At 47.1% G+C, this 17960-nt stretch overlaps 1 protein-coding gene across 9 annotated transcripts in view; it reads right to left on the reverse strand.

Annotated features, from left to right (window-relative positions):
- SIL1 (SIL1 nucleotide exchange factor) overlaps positions 1 to 17960 on the reverse strand; it is a 277751-nt gene that overhangs the window by 163409 nt on the left and 96382 nt on the right. For all 9 annotated transcript variants that reach the window (XM_008255099.5, XM_008255096.5, XM_089335931.1 and 6 more), the window contains 2 exons: positions 17754 to 17868; positions 9243 to 9378 (listed from right to left, as the gene is read on the reverse strand). In XM_008255099.5, the coding sequence (XP_008253321.1) occupies positions 9243 to 9378; positions 17754 to 17858 (241 nt within the window). In that variant the 5' untranslated portion in view covers positions 17859 to 17868. The remainder of the gene's footprint in view (positions 1 to 9242; positions 9379 to 17753; positions 17869 to 17960) is intronic.

The raw sequence follows: 17960 nt of genomic DNA on the forward strand, positions 1-17960 counted from the left end.
TCCCAAAGGATGTTCCTTTCCTCCCTTCCCCATTCAACTACCAGGACAGGATTCCTGGGTTCTGTTCTGCCTGTGCCATTCTTGCCTACAAATTTAGGACAACTCCCTCCCTTTCTGTCTAAAAGCCTGAGCTGGCAAAACCAGGAGATGATGGAATGGAGATGAACAAGATGATGTTTATGCAACATTTGGAAGGCTACTGGGCCAGAGAGCAGGGGTAGTTTTTTTTTTCCCCTTAGGCAAAAGGAACTTTACAAATACAGCATGCTCTTATTACTATTCCATAAAAACTCACCTCTGCCCAGATAAACTAATTATGGCCACAGGTAATCAAATCTGAAAACTTTTTAATCCAAAGAAATGGTTCTGTCCTTCCAAACAACTGCATTATACAAACCATAAACAGACTATTCTGGGAATTAAAGAAATTAAAATAAAACTCAATCTTTGTTTGCCCAAATCAACATACTATGGGAAATAAGGCAAGACCAACAACCTATGAGTTTATGAAGGAACAAAACCAAACCTCAACATGCGCAGAAAAAAATCAGTCTGACCAGAGCACAAACAAGAGAAGGCTTGGGATGCTCCTGTACGCAGAGCCCTGCCTCTCTCGACTGTTTTCCAGGCCTGCCAGATCAGTGACTAATGGGTGCACCCACATCCTGACCTTGGGCATCACCAGGGGCCTCAGAGAGTCCCCTACATGTTCCTTTCTCCAGAAGAGGGAAGGTTGGTACAAGTTCCAAACGGCTTCCAGCTTGCCAAAACCCTGACCTTCTTTTCCACAAAGCCCCACAGACAGCGGAGACAAAGGTCCCCCCCACCAATACCATGTGGGAACACGGGTTCCTGGAATGATCTGCCCATCATTCCTCAGACTCCACCTTTCCCTCTGTCCATGTAAACACTGTCCAGGGACCTGAGAGGTTGAAAACTCATGAAAGCCCCAGTCCTGGCCCACTACAAAATCAAGTTGTCCAATGTCAGCTGGGTCCTTCCTGATGCCAGGTGATGTTTAGTTCTGACCTCTTGATTCTTCAAGCACCCTGCCCAGAGAGGTTCTTCCTAACCTTTCATTTCTCAAGCACCTTTCTCAAGTCCTTCTCTTTCATTACCAAAGACAGAAGCCCACCATCAGGTTTGCTCAGAGAATCAAAGATGTCCAAGAGAGGCTTCCTCAGTTCCCTTCTGCATCTCCCCAACCTTTCCATGTTTCCTTCTAGTCTCTCCTCTAATTTCTAAGGCTCAACACAATTATGAGGCCAAGAACTTTCATCTGCTACCTACATAATTTTGCCCCATCAAACGCTCTCCTCTCTGGGGATTTAAATCTCTCCATCACCACTGAGTCATTTCCCCTCTGCCTTCAGAAAAACACAAGCTCTCTCCATTCGGCTTGAAGCATCTTGCCTTTGGGAAGTCTTTCCTTCACGGCCACACTTGCGTCTGGTAGTCCTCCTACACCCAAGTCCATGACCTCTGTCATGCCCACCTAGGTATCCCCAGCATGGAGCACCATACTTGGAATGCTGAAGAAACATAAAATAAATGAGGTTGTTGATCCAGTTGTCTCTGACAATGCCATCTGAGTTCTCTTCTTCCACTTCCTGACTCTGTCAGAATGCAGGAGTTCACATCATTTTTCTTCCTTTCCTCATCTGCCAGTACAGCCCCTGGTTGGACTCCATGACAGGCTCACAGGTTACACTCACTTTCATATCTTAGTATCTACTGGATTGTCAGTTCTCCTCCTTATCTCCCTTCCCGCCCACTACCCCCCATCTCTGACAGAGTAGATGCTGCCAACTACCAATGGCCCATTATTCCTCTACACACCCTTACCACTCCAGCCAAGCAGACATACTCCCTCTCCCTCTTGCTTCCCACCTTGTCCTCTTCCCTAGTCAAATATTATCTCCCCTTAAGTTCCAGGTCAATTCCCAGTGTTTTGACAAAACCATGGATGTAGCAGGTTCTGGAAAAGGGTCTCTCATCTCAGGTCCAGGCCAGCACTTGAAAGCCATCCCCAGCCCTGATTAATCCAAACCCTGGAGTTGGGCTGTATTCTCTTGGCCAGGAGTTGAGCCCAATGTTGGAGAAAAAAGGGAAGTCAGAGCTATACATGTTCTCTGAACTTGAACTATAGCCAAGACCTGGGCCTGAGAACTGGGACTGTTTTCGCAAGTTTTCTATCATCCCTATGTACTCTAAGTTTTCACCTCAGCCACTTCAGGTGTCCCAACTTCTGGAAGGTGACACTATGCCACTCGCCTAGGTATTCTTGATTATACCTCAAAGAGAACAGGTAGGTGGAAGAAAGGAAAGGGAGGACGAGGGCCTCAGGGTGAGTATTAAGCATTCAAATAGGTATTAAATGAGGATGGCCAACAGCTGCTCTCTATCACCTGACAAATCTACAGACTGTAAACTGGACTCTGGCCTGTGCCAATCCTTGAGCAGAGATGCCCAGGTATCTGGTGCCAGCAAAGAGCTCAGCCAGATGGCTATAAAGTAGTCTTGGCCTTGGCAGTGGCCTGGGACATGTGGAACTTTGCTGCTGGGGACAACAGTCAGCCACTCTGGGAGGCTCATGAAGAGACCTTCCGACATGACAGATGAGATCTGAAATGAAGAGTTCTAAGCCGCCCCCGCAGAATCTCTGGGCCTGCATGAATTCCAGTGCCCCATCCTTTCTCTTCTAGTGCATGGTAATGAGAAGCCTCAGAAACTGTTTCTATGGGGCTGCAAGTGGCCTCACATCCTGCCATCTCCAAATGGTTCACCCTGATAAGCCTGCATTACCAAGGAGCAAAGCAGATGCTCAGAGTGGAGTGAAGAACACTTAACAAAGCTGGCAGAGTGACAGTGATAGGAACAAAGGGACCAAAAGTATAGGTAGGAGAGGAACAAAGTTCTCAGGGAATCCCAAGATTCAGAGAACTGAATCCCAAGTCTCAGAGAACTGAAAGGCCTCAAAGCAGGAAAGCACTGTGCAGAAGGAGCCAGCACTAAGGATAAGCTCTGATAAACATCTTAAAAAAAAAAATGCTGGGGATAGCAACTTGAACCCAGAAAGGAGACAGATCATGAGGCAACACTACACTGGCTGCTCTACCCAGCTACTACCCTGCCTTCCTAGCACTGCCCTTGAGCCAGTAAGAGACCATCTCACAGAGCCACCTGGCTATACCCCTCTTGCAAGCCATTTCCTCCTGCTGGGATCCAAGAAGTCCCTCTAACCCCACTTTGATGACTTAGGTATAAGCTGCCCTTTACTGCCAATCCTGCTCTCAAACACCCCTCATAGGCAAACACACATGTATGCGTATGCACACACGTAGAGGAGGAGACAGAAGAGGCCACATTCTCGGGGACCACTCTGGGAATCAGTGATCAGTCAGGATGACCCATCCAGCCTAAGGGATGGAGAAATGATCATCTACCTCCCAAGCATGGAGCTGGGGAGGGGCAGAAGGCACTGGAAACTTTCCCCCTTAATCTCACTTCAATTAAGCCTCTGATATAATTAAAATATATATGAGGGGCCTAAGAAAAAAAAAACTGTGGAAAATCACAAATAACTTTGAATTCCATTTTCCACAAACTTTTGAAGGTCTTTGTCCCTAGTGCAGTGGTCTTAAAAACCTAGTAATTTCCTGACAGGCATGTCTTTTATGACAATTCATAACAAAGCATAAAGAACACATCTGAGTTCATGCTAACAACATAACTCTCAATAGTGCCTCCAGGCAGCTTTGGAACGGGGGCTGGTACCTGGAAAGACCAACCAATGATTAGAGGCCAGGGACTTCCAGCCCCCTCCCCACTTCCCCAACTCTGATCTCTGGGGAGGAAGCACAGGCTGAGGGCTGAGATCAGTCATCTGGCCAGTGCTTTAATCAGTCACACCCACATAATGAAACATCATCAACAATGGGGTTCAAAGAGCTTCCTGAAACCCACCTGAGCTTGAGGGTGCCAGCACGTGGAAGTGCTGGCAGGATGGTGCACCTGGAGAGCATGTGAAAGCTGTATTTGCCAGCCCCCACGGCCACTTTGACAGATCACCCCATGCAGCTCTTCCCTTTGGCTATTCCTGATTGCATTCTTTACTGTAAGGTGTGAATTTATTTTCCTGAGCTCTTTGAGTGTTTTGAGAAAATTCTCAAACCTAAGCATGGGGTTGCGGGAGTCCTTGATTTACAGTTGCTCAGTGAGAAGTACAGGTGGCCCAGGACTTGGGAATGGCATCTGAAAATGGGCAGTCTTACGTGACTTTACGTGACACAAATCCTCATTAGACAGTATCAGAATTGAACCGAACTGAATATCACGTTGGTGTCAGATGATCGGAAAACCACACAGTCCCTCCAAAGCTTCAGAGGGTCAAAGGCTCAGCAAAGACAGTCCTCAGAGTCACCCAGCCAGAGTCAGGTGCTCCTTCAGACAGATGTCCAGGGCCTGCAGGAAATCAGACTCCTCGCTTAAATACTTGAAACCAGAGTAGTTGGTCTACTATAAATGAGGTTTTTAAAATTCAATTCCCTCTTATTGCTCGTGCAGATCTGAAATGATCTGACCAGATGGCTGGTGCTCTATAATTCTTGGATTGCTCTCATCAGTTGTTGATGATTTGGAATTTTTTTTTCCTCTCCCTCACATGAACGTGTTGCTGCACAAGCTTCCTGCGTGCTTTCATCGAGTGGGCTCTTTGTGTTAATGCCAATATTTCAGAGACTCTCACAGCCGCCTGAAGTCAGATCAGGTCAACAAGGAGCCCCAGGTTTGATCCAGGTTATGCTTTCCTGAGTCTGCATTGGGCCCTCATGCAACATGGGCCTGAGCAATATCAGAGGGTTTTTTGCCTAGGCCACCCCCCTGCCTCCTCTCCCTCTATCAGCTCCCCCAAAAAAAAAAAACAAAAAAAAAAAAAAAACACAAAAAAAACGGAGGTAACAAAGGTATATTTTTCAAATGACAAATACAGCTACTTAGTGACTACATCATATGTGTCAGACACTGCAGAATACTTGATATGTGTTTATCTTATTTCATCCTAATATCAGCTCTGTGCATATTTTTATCCCTATTTTCACATGAGGAAACTAAAGTTCAGAGATTCTAAGCAACTTGACCAAGCCCACACAGCTCAAAAAGGGAACTATAGGAAGAAGTAGCATTTTGGAATTTGATTAACTGCCCTACCAGGAACTCAGAATTAAACCAAAAAGGCCCAGGGCAGACCTTAACCACAGTGTTCTTTATACATTCACTGAGCCCATAACAGCTCATCAGGACATTTGAAAACACACTGGTGGGTTTCTTCACTGTCTCCACAGCCTCTGTGAGTCTCTAAGCTACTAAAGGGCAGGAAAGTATGGTACAGTGGTTACAACCTGGGACTTAGAGCCATACAGAGCTAGGTTTGAGATCCTACTCTACCACTTCTTGGCTGGTTAGCTAAGACATTTCTTCTCTGAGACTCAGTTTTGTCTGTAAAAATCAGAGTGATGATAGCACCTGCCCTCCAAGGATGTTTGGCAACACTGATGCTCAGTAAATGTGACTATTATCTCTATCTCTGGCTACAAGTAAAGCACCTGGCACCAAGTAGGATCTCAGGAAATACCCACAGTGAATCTGGCTATGACCAGGTTTCTTTAACAAGTGTAAAGGTGTTTAGGGGTCCTCAACCCCAGAACAAATCCCTGAGTTCCTTGCCCGAAACCCACAAGACCTGCCAGCAAACAGTTTTCCTCGGCTTGCTTGTGAACAGCTGATGCTGAATCCACACTCAGATGCTTGCTGTGCCTCCGTAAGGTGAGGTGGATCCCAAAATAAACCACAAGAGAGAGACAGAAAAATCACTTCCGGGAACAAGTGACTTCCATCCAATGAGGATGCTGACAGTAATGACAGAGGAAGGCAGAATTCAGGAGCATGACCTGCAGCTGCTTCCACTGCTGAGTGGCTGGAGCCCAATCCACCCCCTGGCCTAGCAGAAAGACCCCTCAAGTCACCAGTTGGGATTTTGGTGTTCCAGTCAGCGACAAGGCAATCAGGAAATTACCTTTAAATAAGCCCAACCCACAACCAAAACAGCCCATGTACCCTAGGACCCCCTGCTTGGAAGCAGGAGGGAAAGAGAGCCATGGCCCTCCCTTTGGAGACCTGAGTGGACACAAGGCACTGAACTGGGGTCACTCACTGTTGGTTTAAATCTGCTCTATTTAAATCCCCAAAAGCAATTCCTCCATCTTCTTGTGCCTCACCCGGGTCTCTCAAGCCAAAAATTCTCTACTAACCCTTCTCCTCACCATTAGCCCTGTTCCTTTACCAGAATCCACAGTGAAGGAGGCAGGGAGAAAGTTGTCTAGACCACAGAAGGGTCTCCTTCGTACCCCAAAATCCCTCTCCCACCCAAGGCCAGAGAGACAGGAAGGCTGCACACTAATGGTCCCCTCACTGGTATCCAACTTCTTAATCAACCTGAAGGGGTGATGCAGGTGGGGAATTTACCTCTGAAAATTAGAATGGCTTTGTACTGCATTATGTCCTCAATCAGGAACTGGGCAGAGGGCTCTGTATCTGCCAGCTCACTACACACAACTGCCTCTGCAGTTTCCAACAAGGAAACCAAAGAGCAGAAAGATGCAGTGAATGCAGTGATGTGCCCAACACCTTCTTAGTAAAGCTGGGGTTTGAAACCGGCGCTGGCTGAGTCTGAGTCTTTAGTCTTATCACTAAATTATGCTACCTCCCCATCTATCTACCTGTCAGAGAAGTTCTCCAGACTGGCAACATTTTTTTTTCACCATTAGGTAACTGTACCAGAAGCTCTTGGGCAGCATCAGAATGTGAATTAAATATTATATTCTGGCAGAAAACAAGTGCCAGTTATCCATGCAGACTAATGAGAGGCCAATTTCCTAACAGCACATCAAACAAAACACCTAAGTCCTGTGGTGGGGCCTAAAAATGTCTTGTCTGCTCCCACAGGACTACTCTATGGTTTCAGACCTGCAATCTATGGTGCCATGTCTGAGAGTAAGGCCCAAACAAGCCTCACCCAACCTCCCCAGAACCAGTCCTTCTTGGGGAGTAGTGCTCTTGGAGTTTAGCCGACAGGACTGGAACCAGAGTTGCTCTGATTTCCAAGCTGCAAGTCCCTAGTATCTATACTCAACTGCAACACACCAGCCTTTGGGGCAGCTGCAAGGGAGTGTTGTGCAGAAGGCTTTAAAAAGGACTCTCTCCAAAAAGTACAATGCAGAGGGTAAGGTCAATAGAGCAACCAGTTAAATGTAAAAACCCATGTTCCACTCTAATTCTCTGGAAGCTTCTCAGAGCTCATGGCCTGCCTTTATCATATAAGCTCTACTTTCCTTCCCCAAGGTGTACAGGGGGGCGTCTTTTCTTTATCCATTAACAGCAGCTCCATTGTCTCAAGGGCCCAAGGTCAGAACCATCAACCTTGTTCTGTTTGCAATGTGGACCAAAGCCTTAAAGGGCACTACTGACTCAATCACAGGGACAGAGAGGGTAAGAAGTGGAGGCAACAAGACATCAGTCACCTGCTCTAGGCATTTGCCTGGTTAAAAGTGATACAAGCAGGGCTGGCACTGTGGCGCAGTAGGTAAAGCCACCGTCTAAAGCACCAGCATCCCATATGGGTGCCAGTTCGAGTCCTAGCTGCTCCACTTTCAATCTCGCTCCCTCCTGATGTGCCTGGGAGGGCAACAGAAGATGGCCCAAGTGCTTGGGTCCCTGCAGCCACATTGCAGACTCAGATCAAACTCCTGGCTCCTGGCTTTGGTCTGGTCCAGCCCAGGTTATTGCGACCATTTGGTGTGTGAGCCAGTGCATGGAAGATCTCTCTTGATTGATCGATTGATCGATCGATCGATCTCTCTCTCTCTCTCTCCGCTTCTCCTCTAACTCTTTGAAATAAAATTTAAAAATTTTTAAAAGTGATACAAGCAATATCACATAAACCTAGTGGGAATAGCCCATGTCTTCCCCTCCCCAAACTAGAGTCCCTCTAGTTTTAGTACCCAGGGGCCAGGGAGGCTCAGTTCTCAGGGAAGCTGGGGGAGAACAGCCAGAGGTTGGATCTGCTAAATCCAGAGCCTCTGTTCCTAAAGCCTCCCTCTGCTCTAACACCATTAGCTCTCACTTGGCTTCCTTGGTGCTTCATCACTCTTCTGTGGCAGCAACTACCCGTATGCAAGCCCAGCAGGAGTGATATTGCTACCAGAAAGCTGGCTGGCACAGCAAATGCTGTCCCTGCCAGCACAGCAGCAATGGGGGCAGTGAGGACACGGTGATGAACATCGGCAAGGAACTGATGAAACTGGCCTGTGCCAGCTGCCAGGGTTTGCCATCTACCTTGCCACAGTGCAGAATGCAAACAGCCTAATCCTGAGAACAGTCCCACGTGTCAGCATAGTGGGCTCTGACCAAGGACAACTGGAACTGGGAAGGAGAAGTGGGAGGAGAATGGATCCATGCTCCAGGGTCAATGACAGAGGACGAGTCAGCTGGATGACATGGGACAAATTACTTAACCTCTCTAAGCATCGATATGTTCAACTGAAAATAAAGATAAAAACAATCCTTACCATTGTGAAGACTGAACAAGATTACACACATGAGGCACCAAGCACAGTACTGGAATATTGTAAACACTCTCCAACTGCTGGCCATTTTCATTATTATTTTAAGCCCTGGGCCCAGGTTCACGAAAGAATTAGAAAGCAGTTCCTTCTGAGAATGCCCCATTTAAAAACCAGGCCAGGACCAGCCCAATCCCAGCCACAGGTTGAACAAGAAAACACTCCCGCCCCACACCGACGCTCAGGACTCTCCTGTGAACAATATTTCAGCAGCATTGAGCCGAGCAGCAGAGCTGAAAATAGCATTTGCAGAGCAAGGCACATGTCACTGCCTCTCCTGTGCTTCAGAAGTGCAAGGAAAGAAAGTTTTCAATCACTTGCTCGGAAAGCACGGCCACCCACCACCTGCCTTCCTTCCAGGGCACTCAGATGCTGCAGTCTCGGTCCTGCTGGAGAATGAGGGTCTCTGAGGCCTGCCGCAGCAGCCACCGCTCTAACGCACCACACTGTTCCATTCCCGCAGGTCAGAGAGCAGCCGCCTCTGCAAAGCAGCTCCACGAAGACAAAGGACCCACTTAGTCTGAATCCTGGTGTGTCTCGTGAAGACAGGGCAGAGCATGGTACCTGGTCGAAGGGCCTGCCACTCATGGGTAGGGTGAAACACCTCCAGGACCTCAGTGTCCAGCTCGTCCTCTGCCCTGGTTTCCTTCCTCTCTGTTTCTTTAGTGCCACTCTTCTCTGGGTTGGTAAGTGCAAACTCCTGGGAAAAGAAAACACAGGGCATGAACTGCACCACACGTTCCAGGAAGCAAAAGGTAAATCGTCTGCTGTGGCACTTTCTTTACCCCTCTCCAGACACAAACGGACACCTGCAACACAAAGTCAGCCTCAAAACCACGGTGAGACGGCATGGCTTAGTGAACACAGCCTGTTGTAGCATTCTGTATAATCATAAGGATTGTACACTATCTTGAGAGGGTTAAGAAAACATACTTGGGAAAGGTTACCAAAAGAAGACATTAAGATCCATCTACTTTAGAGCCGGCGCCGTGGCTCAATAGGCTAATCCTCCACCTTGCGGCGCCGGCACACCGGGTTCTAGTCCCGGTCGGGGCGCCGGATTCTGTCCCGGTTGCCCCTCTTCCAGGCCAGCTCTCTGCTATGGCCAGGGAGTGCAGTGGAGGATGGCCCAGGTGCTTGGGCCCTGCACCCCATGGGAGACCAGGAAAAGCACCTGGCTCCTGGCTCCTGCCAGGATCAGCGCGGTGCGCCGGCTGCAGCGGCGGCCATTGGAGGGTGAACCAACGGCAAAGGAAGACCTTTCTCTCTGTCTCTCTCTCTCTCACTGTCCACTCTGCCTGTCAAAAAAAAAAAAAAAAAAAAAAAAGTCAAACAAAGATCCATCTACTTTTTTTTTTTTTTTGGACATTTATTTCAAAGGCACAGTGAGAGAAAGGAAGAGACAGAGATAGATCTTACATCCACTGGCTCACTCTCCAAATGGTCACAATGGCCAGGGCTGAGCCAGGCTGAAGCCAAAAGACCTCCATCCAGGTTTCCCACAGAGGTGACAGAGACCCAAGTATTTGGGTCATCTCCCATCACCTTCCCAGGCACATTAGCAGGGAGCTGGATCAGAAACGCAGCAGCCAGGACCTGAACTGGCGCTCTGACAGAGGATGCCAGCATGGTAGGCGGTGGCTTAACTGACTGGGTCACAATGCTGGCCCCAAGCTATGTACTTTTTACTTGACATGCTACTATATATACACTGTTAAATATTTAAAACTCTTACTATTTTCACAATAAAAAATGATATGTATACAAAAGCAGCACATATATGAGCAGAAGAAGAAGGCCTCCAATGGTTACTACAGATGTACACAAGCTGGTAGCCAAGAACCTAGTGGTTCCCAACAGCCGAGTGGGGCACAGCATAGCCCTGGCAACCTCCCTAGGGGGCTTATATGGCCCAAATGCTTCTTGGTACATTTCAAACCATGGAGGAAAAGGTGCAAGTAAGACAGTTGAGGTTCAGTGAGGCTAAGGAAGGAAGACTTCCAGGTTGGAAGCCACTTATCCACCTTACTTTCTCCCACTCTAAGAACACAGAGGATAAAGAAGATGGTGTCTGTGCAGCACATGAGCTCAGGAAAGAGATGCAGGAATGAAAAGAAATGATACAAAGTGTCATTCATTTGCTCCTTCCCAACTTTCCCATCTTCCTTTTTCCACCTAAAAGCAGTAAGGCCTCTCTCAGGAAACTGGAAACACAGGAGTCCAGAGCTCTGGGGAACAAGGAGAGCCCACGTTAGAACACCGAGAGGTTATTTCAGCCCTCCTACCTCCCCATCACCAGCCTTCCTCCAACTCCTAATGCCTCTTCAATTCCTCCAATGAGCATAAACATATGCTGACTACTTTATATAGATCTCATTTTGGTCTCCTACCAATTCTAACCATGCCTGGGAGATGTAATAAATGCATGCTTCTCTTCAAGCAGTGCCCCGGCTCCAGACAGGGGCTCCCATGGTGTCTGATATTTAATTCGCTATCAGAGGAAAAGTTAAGGTGCTAAGGTGTTGGTGATGACAAAGTAAAGTCCCTTCTAGAATTTTCATGTTTAACAAGAAATAAAAGCATAAAATGGGGGTGAGCGTCATGGCACAGTGGGTTAACAGCTGCCGCCTGTTTGACACCAGCATTGCATCTGAGCACTGGTTCGAGTACCAAATGCTTTGCTTCTGATCCAGCTCCCTGCTAATGCTCCTGGAAAGACAGCAAAAATGCTTGGGCCTCTGCCAGCCACATGGAAGACCCAGAAGGAATTCCTGTCTCCTAGCTTTGGTCTGGCTCAGCCCTGGCCATTGCAGCCATTTCGGGAGTTAACCAACAGATAAAGATCTCTCTCTCTCTCTCTCCCTCTATAATTCTGCCTTTCAAATATATAAAATCTTAAAAAAGAAAAAAGCTTAAAATATAGAAGGAAGAACTGCAGACCTTGTTGAGGATTAGCAAGAAAAATATCTTGGTCAAATAGATGCCTTCAAATCATCTCCAAGTTTGTGAGGAGCACTAATCCCAGCAGAGTAGTTAAGAACACAGTCTTTGCATCAGATAGCACAACACTGGAATCCCAATTTCTTCTGACTCTGGCAAAGTTGCTCTAAATTCTAAGCCTCAGTTTCCATTGAAAAGTAGAAATAACAACAGCATCTAGCTCATATGTTAGATAAGTGTTGTAAACTAGTAGCCTGGGGTACATGGTAGATATTATTATTACTGACAAGTCAGATGAGTCTGTGCTGTGATATCCAACAGTGACTATACAATAGAGTTCCATTCAGGCAGGTCAGAATGGGGTACAGCCTGGAGCCTCAAAACCCCTCCTATCCTTCAATTTGAAGTTTGTACAAACCTGAGCTCAAAAGAAGAATTGGTACACATGAAGGTGTGCTTGGGAGACTATAGAAAAATACTGGCAGGAAGCACCCTTCATTCTGCGGATATGGACATCAAGGACTTCCAACAGCTCAGCTTTCTGAGGCCAGGCACTGTGTCAGACTCTCTTATTACTATATCCCCATGCCCAGGACAGGGTTGAACAAATGTATGAACATCCCTCTCATAGGCAGGGGTGTCTTTTGGGTGCCTTAAGCTGTGGTGAACTCAAGAGTACCTGATTTGCTGAAGGTAGGCACTAACCTCATATTTCAGAACAAAGACTACCTTGTCTATTAAGCACACAGAGCCCAACCCTGCTGGCCAGCACCTGCCAGAAGTACTAGACGGTGGAATTAAGAAAGTACTGATAAAATTACCTAAGAAGTATGTCGCACAGCACCACAAAGGGCACAACACCTCCAGAGGGCGGGGTGGGGGGTTAGGGGTGGTAGTGGTAGATATAAGTGAATGAAGGGAGCCAGTTAAATAACAGAAGGTGTTGGGACTGTGGGGACTGGAGCCCTTCTGCCTGTACAAAGGAAAGAAGCTGTTACTCGGCAGGTCCACTGCTGCCACCCAGGCATTCAACTTCAAGAGAAAAGGAAATTCATACATATATATTTATGTATTAAACATACATTATGTACATTATGCATTATATATAATCTATGTATTAAATAAAATACAATATGTCATATATATATATATATATATAATGTGAAATGTTCTTATTTTTAAAATTCTAAGAGGGCCAAACTAAACACATCTAAGCTTCAAACTGCAACTCACACTTCACTGGACTTATTAGCCAGTTAACTCCAGGCAGGTGTGGCTACAAGAAAGTGATAACATTCTCATTATCAACAGAAGCAGATAGAGAAAAAGGAGATGGTGATAATGGGAAGATGAGAGGCAGGCCTAGTGTTCATTCTGCTGCCAGGGGCTGGGAAAGTCATTTTTTTTTCTAGATTTCACCAACAAAGTTTACAAAATAGATTCAAGAAGGATTATAACAAGACCAATGAACCATGAGCCACACACTTCAGGCCTCAGGGAGGCCAAACGCTTGTGCAACATCCTATGTTTTCTGTTTTTTTAAAAGATTTATTTATTTGAAAGTCAGAGTTACAGAGAAGGAGAGGCAGAGATAAAGGGAGAAAAAGAGAAATCTTCCATTCACTGGTATACTCCACAAATGGCTACAACAGCCAGGAGCTTCTTCCTGGTCTCCTACATTGGTGTAGGGACCCAAAGACTTGGGCCATCTTCCACTGCTTTCTCAGGTGTATTAGAAGGGAAGGGAATCAGAAGTGGAGTAGCTAAGAGTCAAACCAGCACCCACATGGGATGCTGGCATTACAGGCAGAAGCTCAACCCACTACCCCACAGTGCCGGCTCCAAATCCCATGTTTTCTGGTCTCGTGATATCATCTTTTTTTTTTTTTTTTTTTTGACAGGCAGAGTGGATAGTGAGAGAGAGAGACAGAGAGAAAGGTCTTCCTTTGCCGTTGGTTCACCCTCCAATGGCTGCCGCGGCCGGCACGCTGTGGCCGGCGCACCGCGCTGATCCGATGGCAGGAGCCAGGAGCCAGGTGCTTTTCCTGGTCTCCTACATTGGTGTAGGGACCCAAAGACTTGGGCCATCCTCCACTGCACTCCCTGGCCACAGCAGAGGGCTGGCCTGGAAGAGGGGCAACCAGGACAGAATCTGGCGCCCCGACCGGGACTAGAACCCGGTGTGCCGGCGCCGCTAGGCGGAGGATTAGCCTATTGAGCCGCGGCGCCGGCCCGTGATATCATCTTTGAACCCAATTTTAAAACACAAACAAATGTGTCATTATGTTACGTTACACTCACTTTTCAGTGATGGGGCATACAAAACCCATCTGATCAGCTCCCCTTCGTCACTAGTTCTGGTTCTGAGCAACTTTAAATACTTTGCCCAGATCCCATCTTCCCACCCTCCAAGTCCAAAGACTCAGATGCACTGAAAGAGGCTCAGTGATAGGAAAACACACAGGATAGGCCCTGCACTCAGAGGGGAGGGGAAGGGTTCCAGAAAAGGCTTTGAGGAAAAGTGGCACCATGAGGACATGGTTATAAAGTTCACAGCAAGTGATCATTCATTAAGTCCTCATCAGGCACTGGGTTAAACTGCCTTCCATGACTCAATTCTTCTAAGTCTCACCTGTGAAGCACATCCTATTATTCCCATGTTCATATATGGTCTGCTCAAAATCACACTGTCCAGAAAAACATAGATTTAAATCCAGACCTGCCTGGTTCCAATTCTCACACATGAATTCTGACTAAATTTTGTGTTTCTTTCTTGGTTGGGAATCCTGGTGGTTGTACCTGGGGCTCATTTTTGTGGCATGAAATAAGGCCATGAGATCACCTTGGCACCTCCCCTTTCCCAAGTGAAGACTTCCATGGGCCAGAGACAGCCTCTGCCCAGGCAGTTCCTGAACTGGAGAGAGGACCAAGAAGTTAGAGAAGCAGGCCAGACTCTGGTCAGCTCTGAGGCAAATCCCAGGCTCTGGTGCCTTCCCAGCTGGATTCCCAGGGCTTCCTTCCAGGATACAGCCCCAGCACTCCCTTCTCTCATCACCACCACTCCAAATATCAATTTCCTCTCAGCTGACTGGCAAGAAATGCCAGCTAAGGTGTTAGCTGACAACAGCTTACCACGTCACACTTCCTTGTACTTGTACCTGCATAACAGAGTATTAAATACCAAAGCTTTCGAGACCCAGAAGAGTGAATAAACCTCTAATGGCAGGGTGATGGGCACTGACAGACAGACTGCTGGGGCAACATTTTGGACATGAGCCCCTCTGACACAGTCCCAAGTTAAACAATACAAGCAGCCACTCCCACACTAAAACCAACAACTGGTATTTACTGACACACTGTGCCTGTTCCAATGCTAGGTGCTATATACACACACACACATATATATAAAATCACATTTAACTTTGAGAGGTACCAGCAGCTTTATAAACAAGGAGACAAAGCTCAAAAAAGGTCAAATTGCCATTGTAAATAGTAATAGGGAGCTGATGAAGGGCCTGTGCTCCTTCCAATGGCTCCACTACCATCTTCAATGTTCAACATTCTTTTTTTTTTTTTTTTTTTCTAAACAGAAATCTTCCATCTGCCATTTCACACTCCCAAATGGCCGCAACTGTCAGGTCAAAGCCAAGAGTCCAGAACCCAATCTGGGTCCCTCACATGAGTAGCTGAGACCCAAGTATTTGAGCCATTACCTGCTGTCCCCCAGGGTGCACATTAGCAGGAAGCTGGATCAGAAGTGCAATAGCCAGGACTTGAACGAGGCACTCTGATATGGGATGTGGGTATCCCAAGCAGCATCGTAACTGCGACACTGTGGCCTGCCCCGCAGCACCGCTGTGAAGGCCTGTACCACACAACCAAGCCCCCTTGGCCTCTACACTCCTCCTGACATGTGGCATCCCAGAGGCCAGGAGGAAGGCTGGCTCAAGATCCTTCTCTAATACACACAATCCAACCTTTCCAGGGTGGACACTAACTGACACAAACATTGTTGGAGGGGCAAAATTTCAGGGCATCAGGAAACCTGCCTATACCCCAGGCTCTGGAATATAACCACTCCCACCTCTACTCCATTTGCACTGTTTTGGGAAGGTTGCTAGCTGTGTAATTTAGATTTTAAACACCATTAGGGCAGTAATTTTTGTGGTATGGGAGAAAAGATGCTTCAACTCCTACTTGTGCTTACCACATGATGAAAGATTATGACAAATGGATGCAGCTTAGGAACAGACATAAGGATAAAAGCAGCTTCTGTTGATGAAAGTCAGTATTAACATTTTTCTGAGACTAGGCTCAATAGAGCTAATATAAATGGGCCAGAATAATTATGGCTCTGAAAGCTCATCTATCTGGTTAGACTATTATCCAAAAGGGACTTACTAACACACAGTCCTTAAGTAAATTCATCAGCACGCTTTTGTGAACTGTGCATCTGCTCAAGTTCACCATGGAAAGCCTGGGGATCCTCACGCACTGCTAGTTAGGGAAAGGGATACAGCCCTGATCCCTCAAGACGCTTGGGCACTTTTCTGGCCCATTCCACTGCCCAGGCATGCCAAAGACAGCCCCAATCTCATGCAGTAGCCAGTCCCACCTTCAGGAGCCCCTGGGATCCCCTTTACACTGTCCTTGAAGAAGAGGCCAAAAAACAGCACCAACAAGATCTTAGTCAGAGAACATTAAAGGCTCAAAAGGATTCGTGACTCCTAACTGTACATTCTCTTCTGCTCCACAAAGTGGGGAGAAAGGCAAAAAGGAAACAAATGACTTCAGAGAGAAGGTGGAAGCTTGCCATGAGCCAGAGGTGAACCTCTGCTGAGCTGGATTGCTATTAAATTCATCACAATTGTCATTTGCACTTCAAGAGCTTCTGGCTCCAAAGCCTCCAGCGCTTTACCCAACACTTAGTGGGAACCCTGGGGGTTGGAGAAGGTGGCCAGGGGAGGGTGAAACTGTCAGAGCTGACAGTTAGAGCTTCTTAAGGGGCAAGACAAGGAGGGCACCGGGAACTGGTCAAGGGCAGGCGGTTGCTGGCACAGGCTGGGGAAACAGGGCTAGAATCCTAGCGCTGCAGCCAGTCCAGGCTCAGGGCCTTCTTGGGCATTCTCCTCCTGCCTGTGTCAATGACAGAAGCCCTGAGCAATGAATGAGGTCTAGGTTAATGAAGAGAGGCCTGCAAAGAACAGAGAGAAAAAGGGAAAGGAGAACACAGACTGAGAGAGCACAAGCAAGATATGGGTGGATGAAGAAGCAGTCTTAACTTGGGACTGGTACTTACCTCCCCACACCCAGCTCGTGGGGGAAATCCTGGCTATGTGATTTTGACAAAGTTAATTAATATTTATGACCTTAAGTCTCCTTCTGGAAACAAGGATAATAATTATGGCACCTCTTTCGTAGCACTATTGAGAAGATTAAATTAGAATACATATAAAGCACTGAGAGCCTGGTATGTGGCAGCTTATTTTTTATATTATTATCATCATCTTCTTCATCTTTTTCCCAAAGGGGAAACTGTGCCAGAGGCCAGAGGACTCAGGAATGAGGAGGAAGAAGTACACGTACTCTGACAATCAATGCTGGTCATAGACCGATATAAAAAAATAGGGGCCAGCACTGCGGTTCAGCAGGTTGAGCCACTGCCTATGACAACAACATCCCATATGGGCAACAGTTTGAGTTCAGCTGCTCCACTTATAATCCAGGCTAATGTGCCTGGGAAAGCAGCAGAAGATGGCCCAAGTACTTGGGCCCCTAACACCCACGTAGGAGACTAAGATGGAGTTCCATGTTCCTGGCTTTGGTCTGCCCCAGCACTGGCCTTTGCAACCATTTTGGGAGTGAACCAACAGATGGAGGATTGATCCTTCTGTCTCTGCCTCTCTCTCCCCTTGTCACTTTACCTTTCAAACAAATAAAATAAATACAGAAAGGAAGGAAGAAAGGAAGGGAAGGAGGGAGGAAGAAAGGGAGAAAAGTAGGAAGAAAGGGAGAAAGAGGGAGAAAGGAAAGAAGGAAGAATAAAAGCCTATTTCCACAGCAGCCCTGACGACAGGGAGGGTTTCTCAGACCTCATGAGGGATCGTTGGTTGCTATTTGCAGTCAGACACTTACCAGGTTCTGACGACTGAGGCAGAAGGTGAAGCAGGAGGCCATCAGCAGTCCAAACAGCATGCCCAGAGGAGCCATCCTAGATGGAGGTAGGCTCTGGGGAGCCATAGCTACGGACCTGAGGGTACAGAGACAGAAAACAGCAGGTTATGAACAGCCGACATCTGATCCCTCGTGATTCCCACAATGACACTTGTTCAACAGATGTCA

The sequence above is a fragment of the Oryctolagus cuniculus genome, chromosome 6, assembly GCF_051225735.1.
Source record: "Oryctolagus cuniculus isolate XC-2025 breed Fujian yellow rabbit chromosome 6, ASM5122573v1, whole genome shotgun sequence".
Taxonomy (NCBI): Eukaryota; Metazoa; Chordata; class Mammalia; order Lagomorpha; family Leporidae; genus Oryctolagus; species Oryctolagus cuniculus.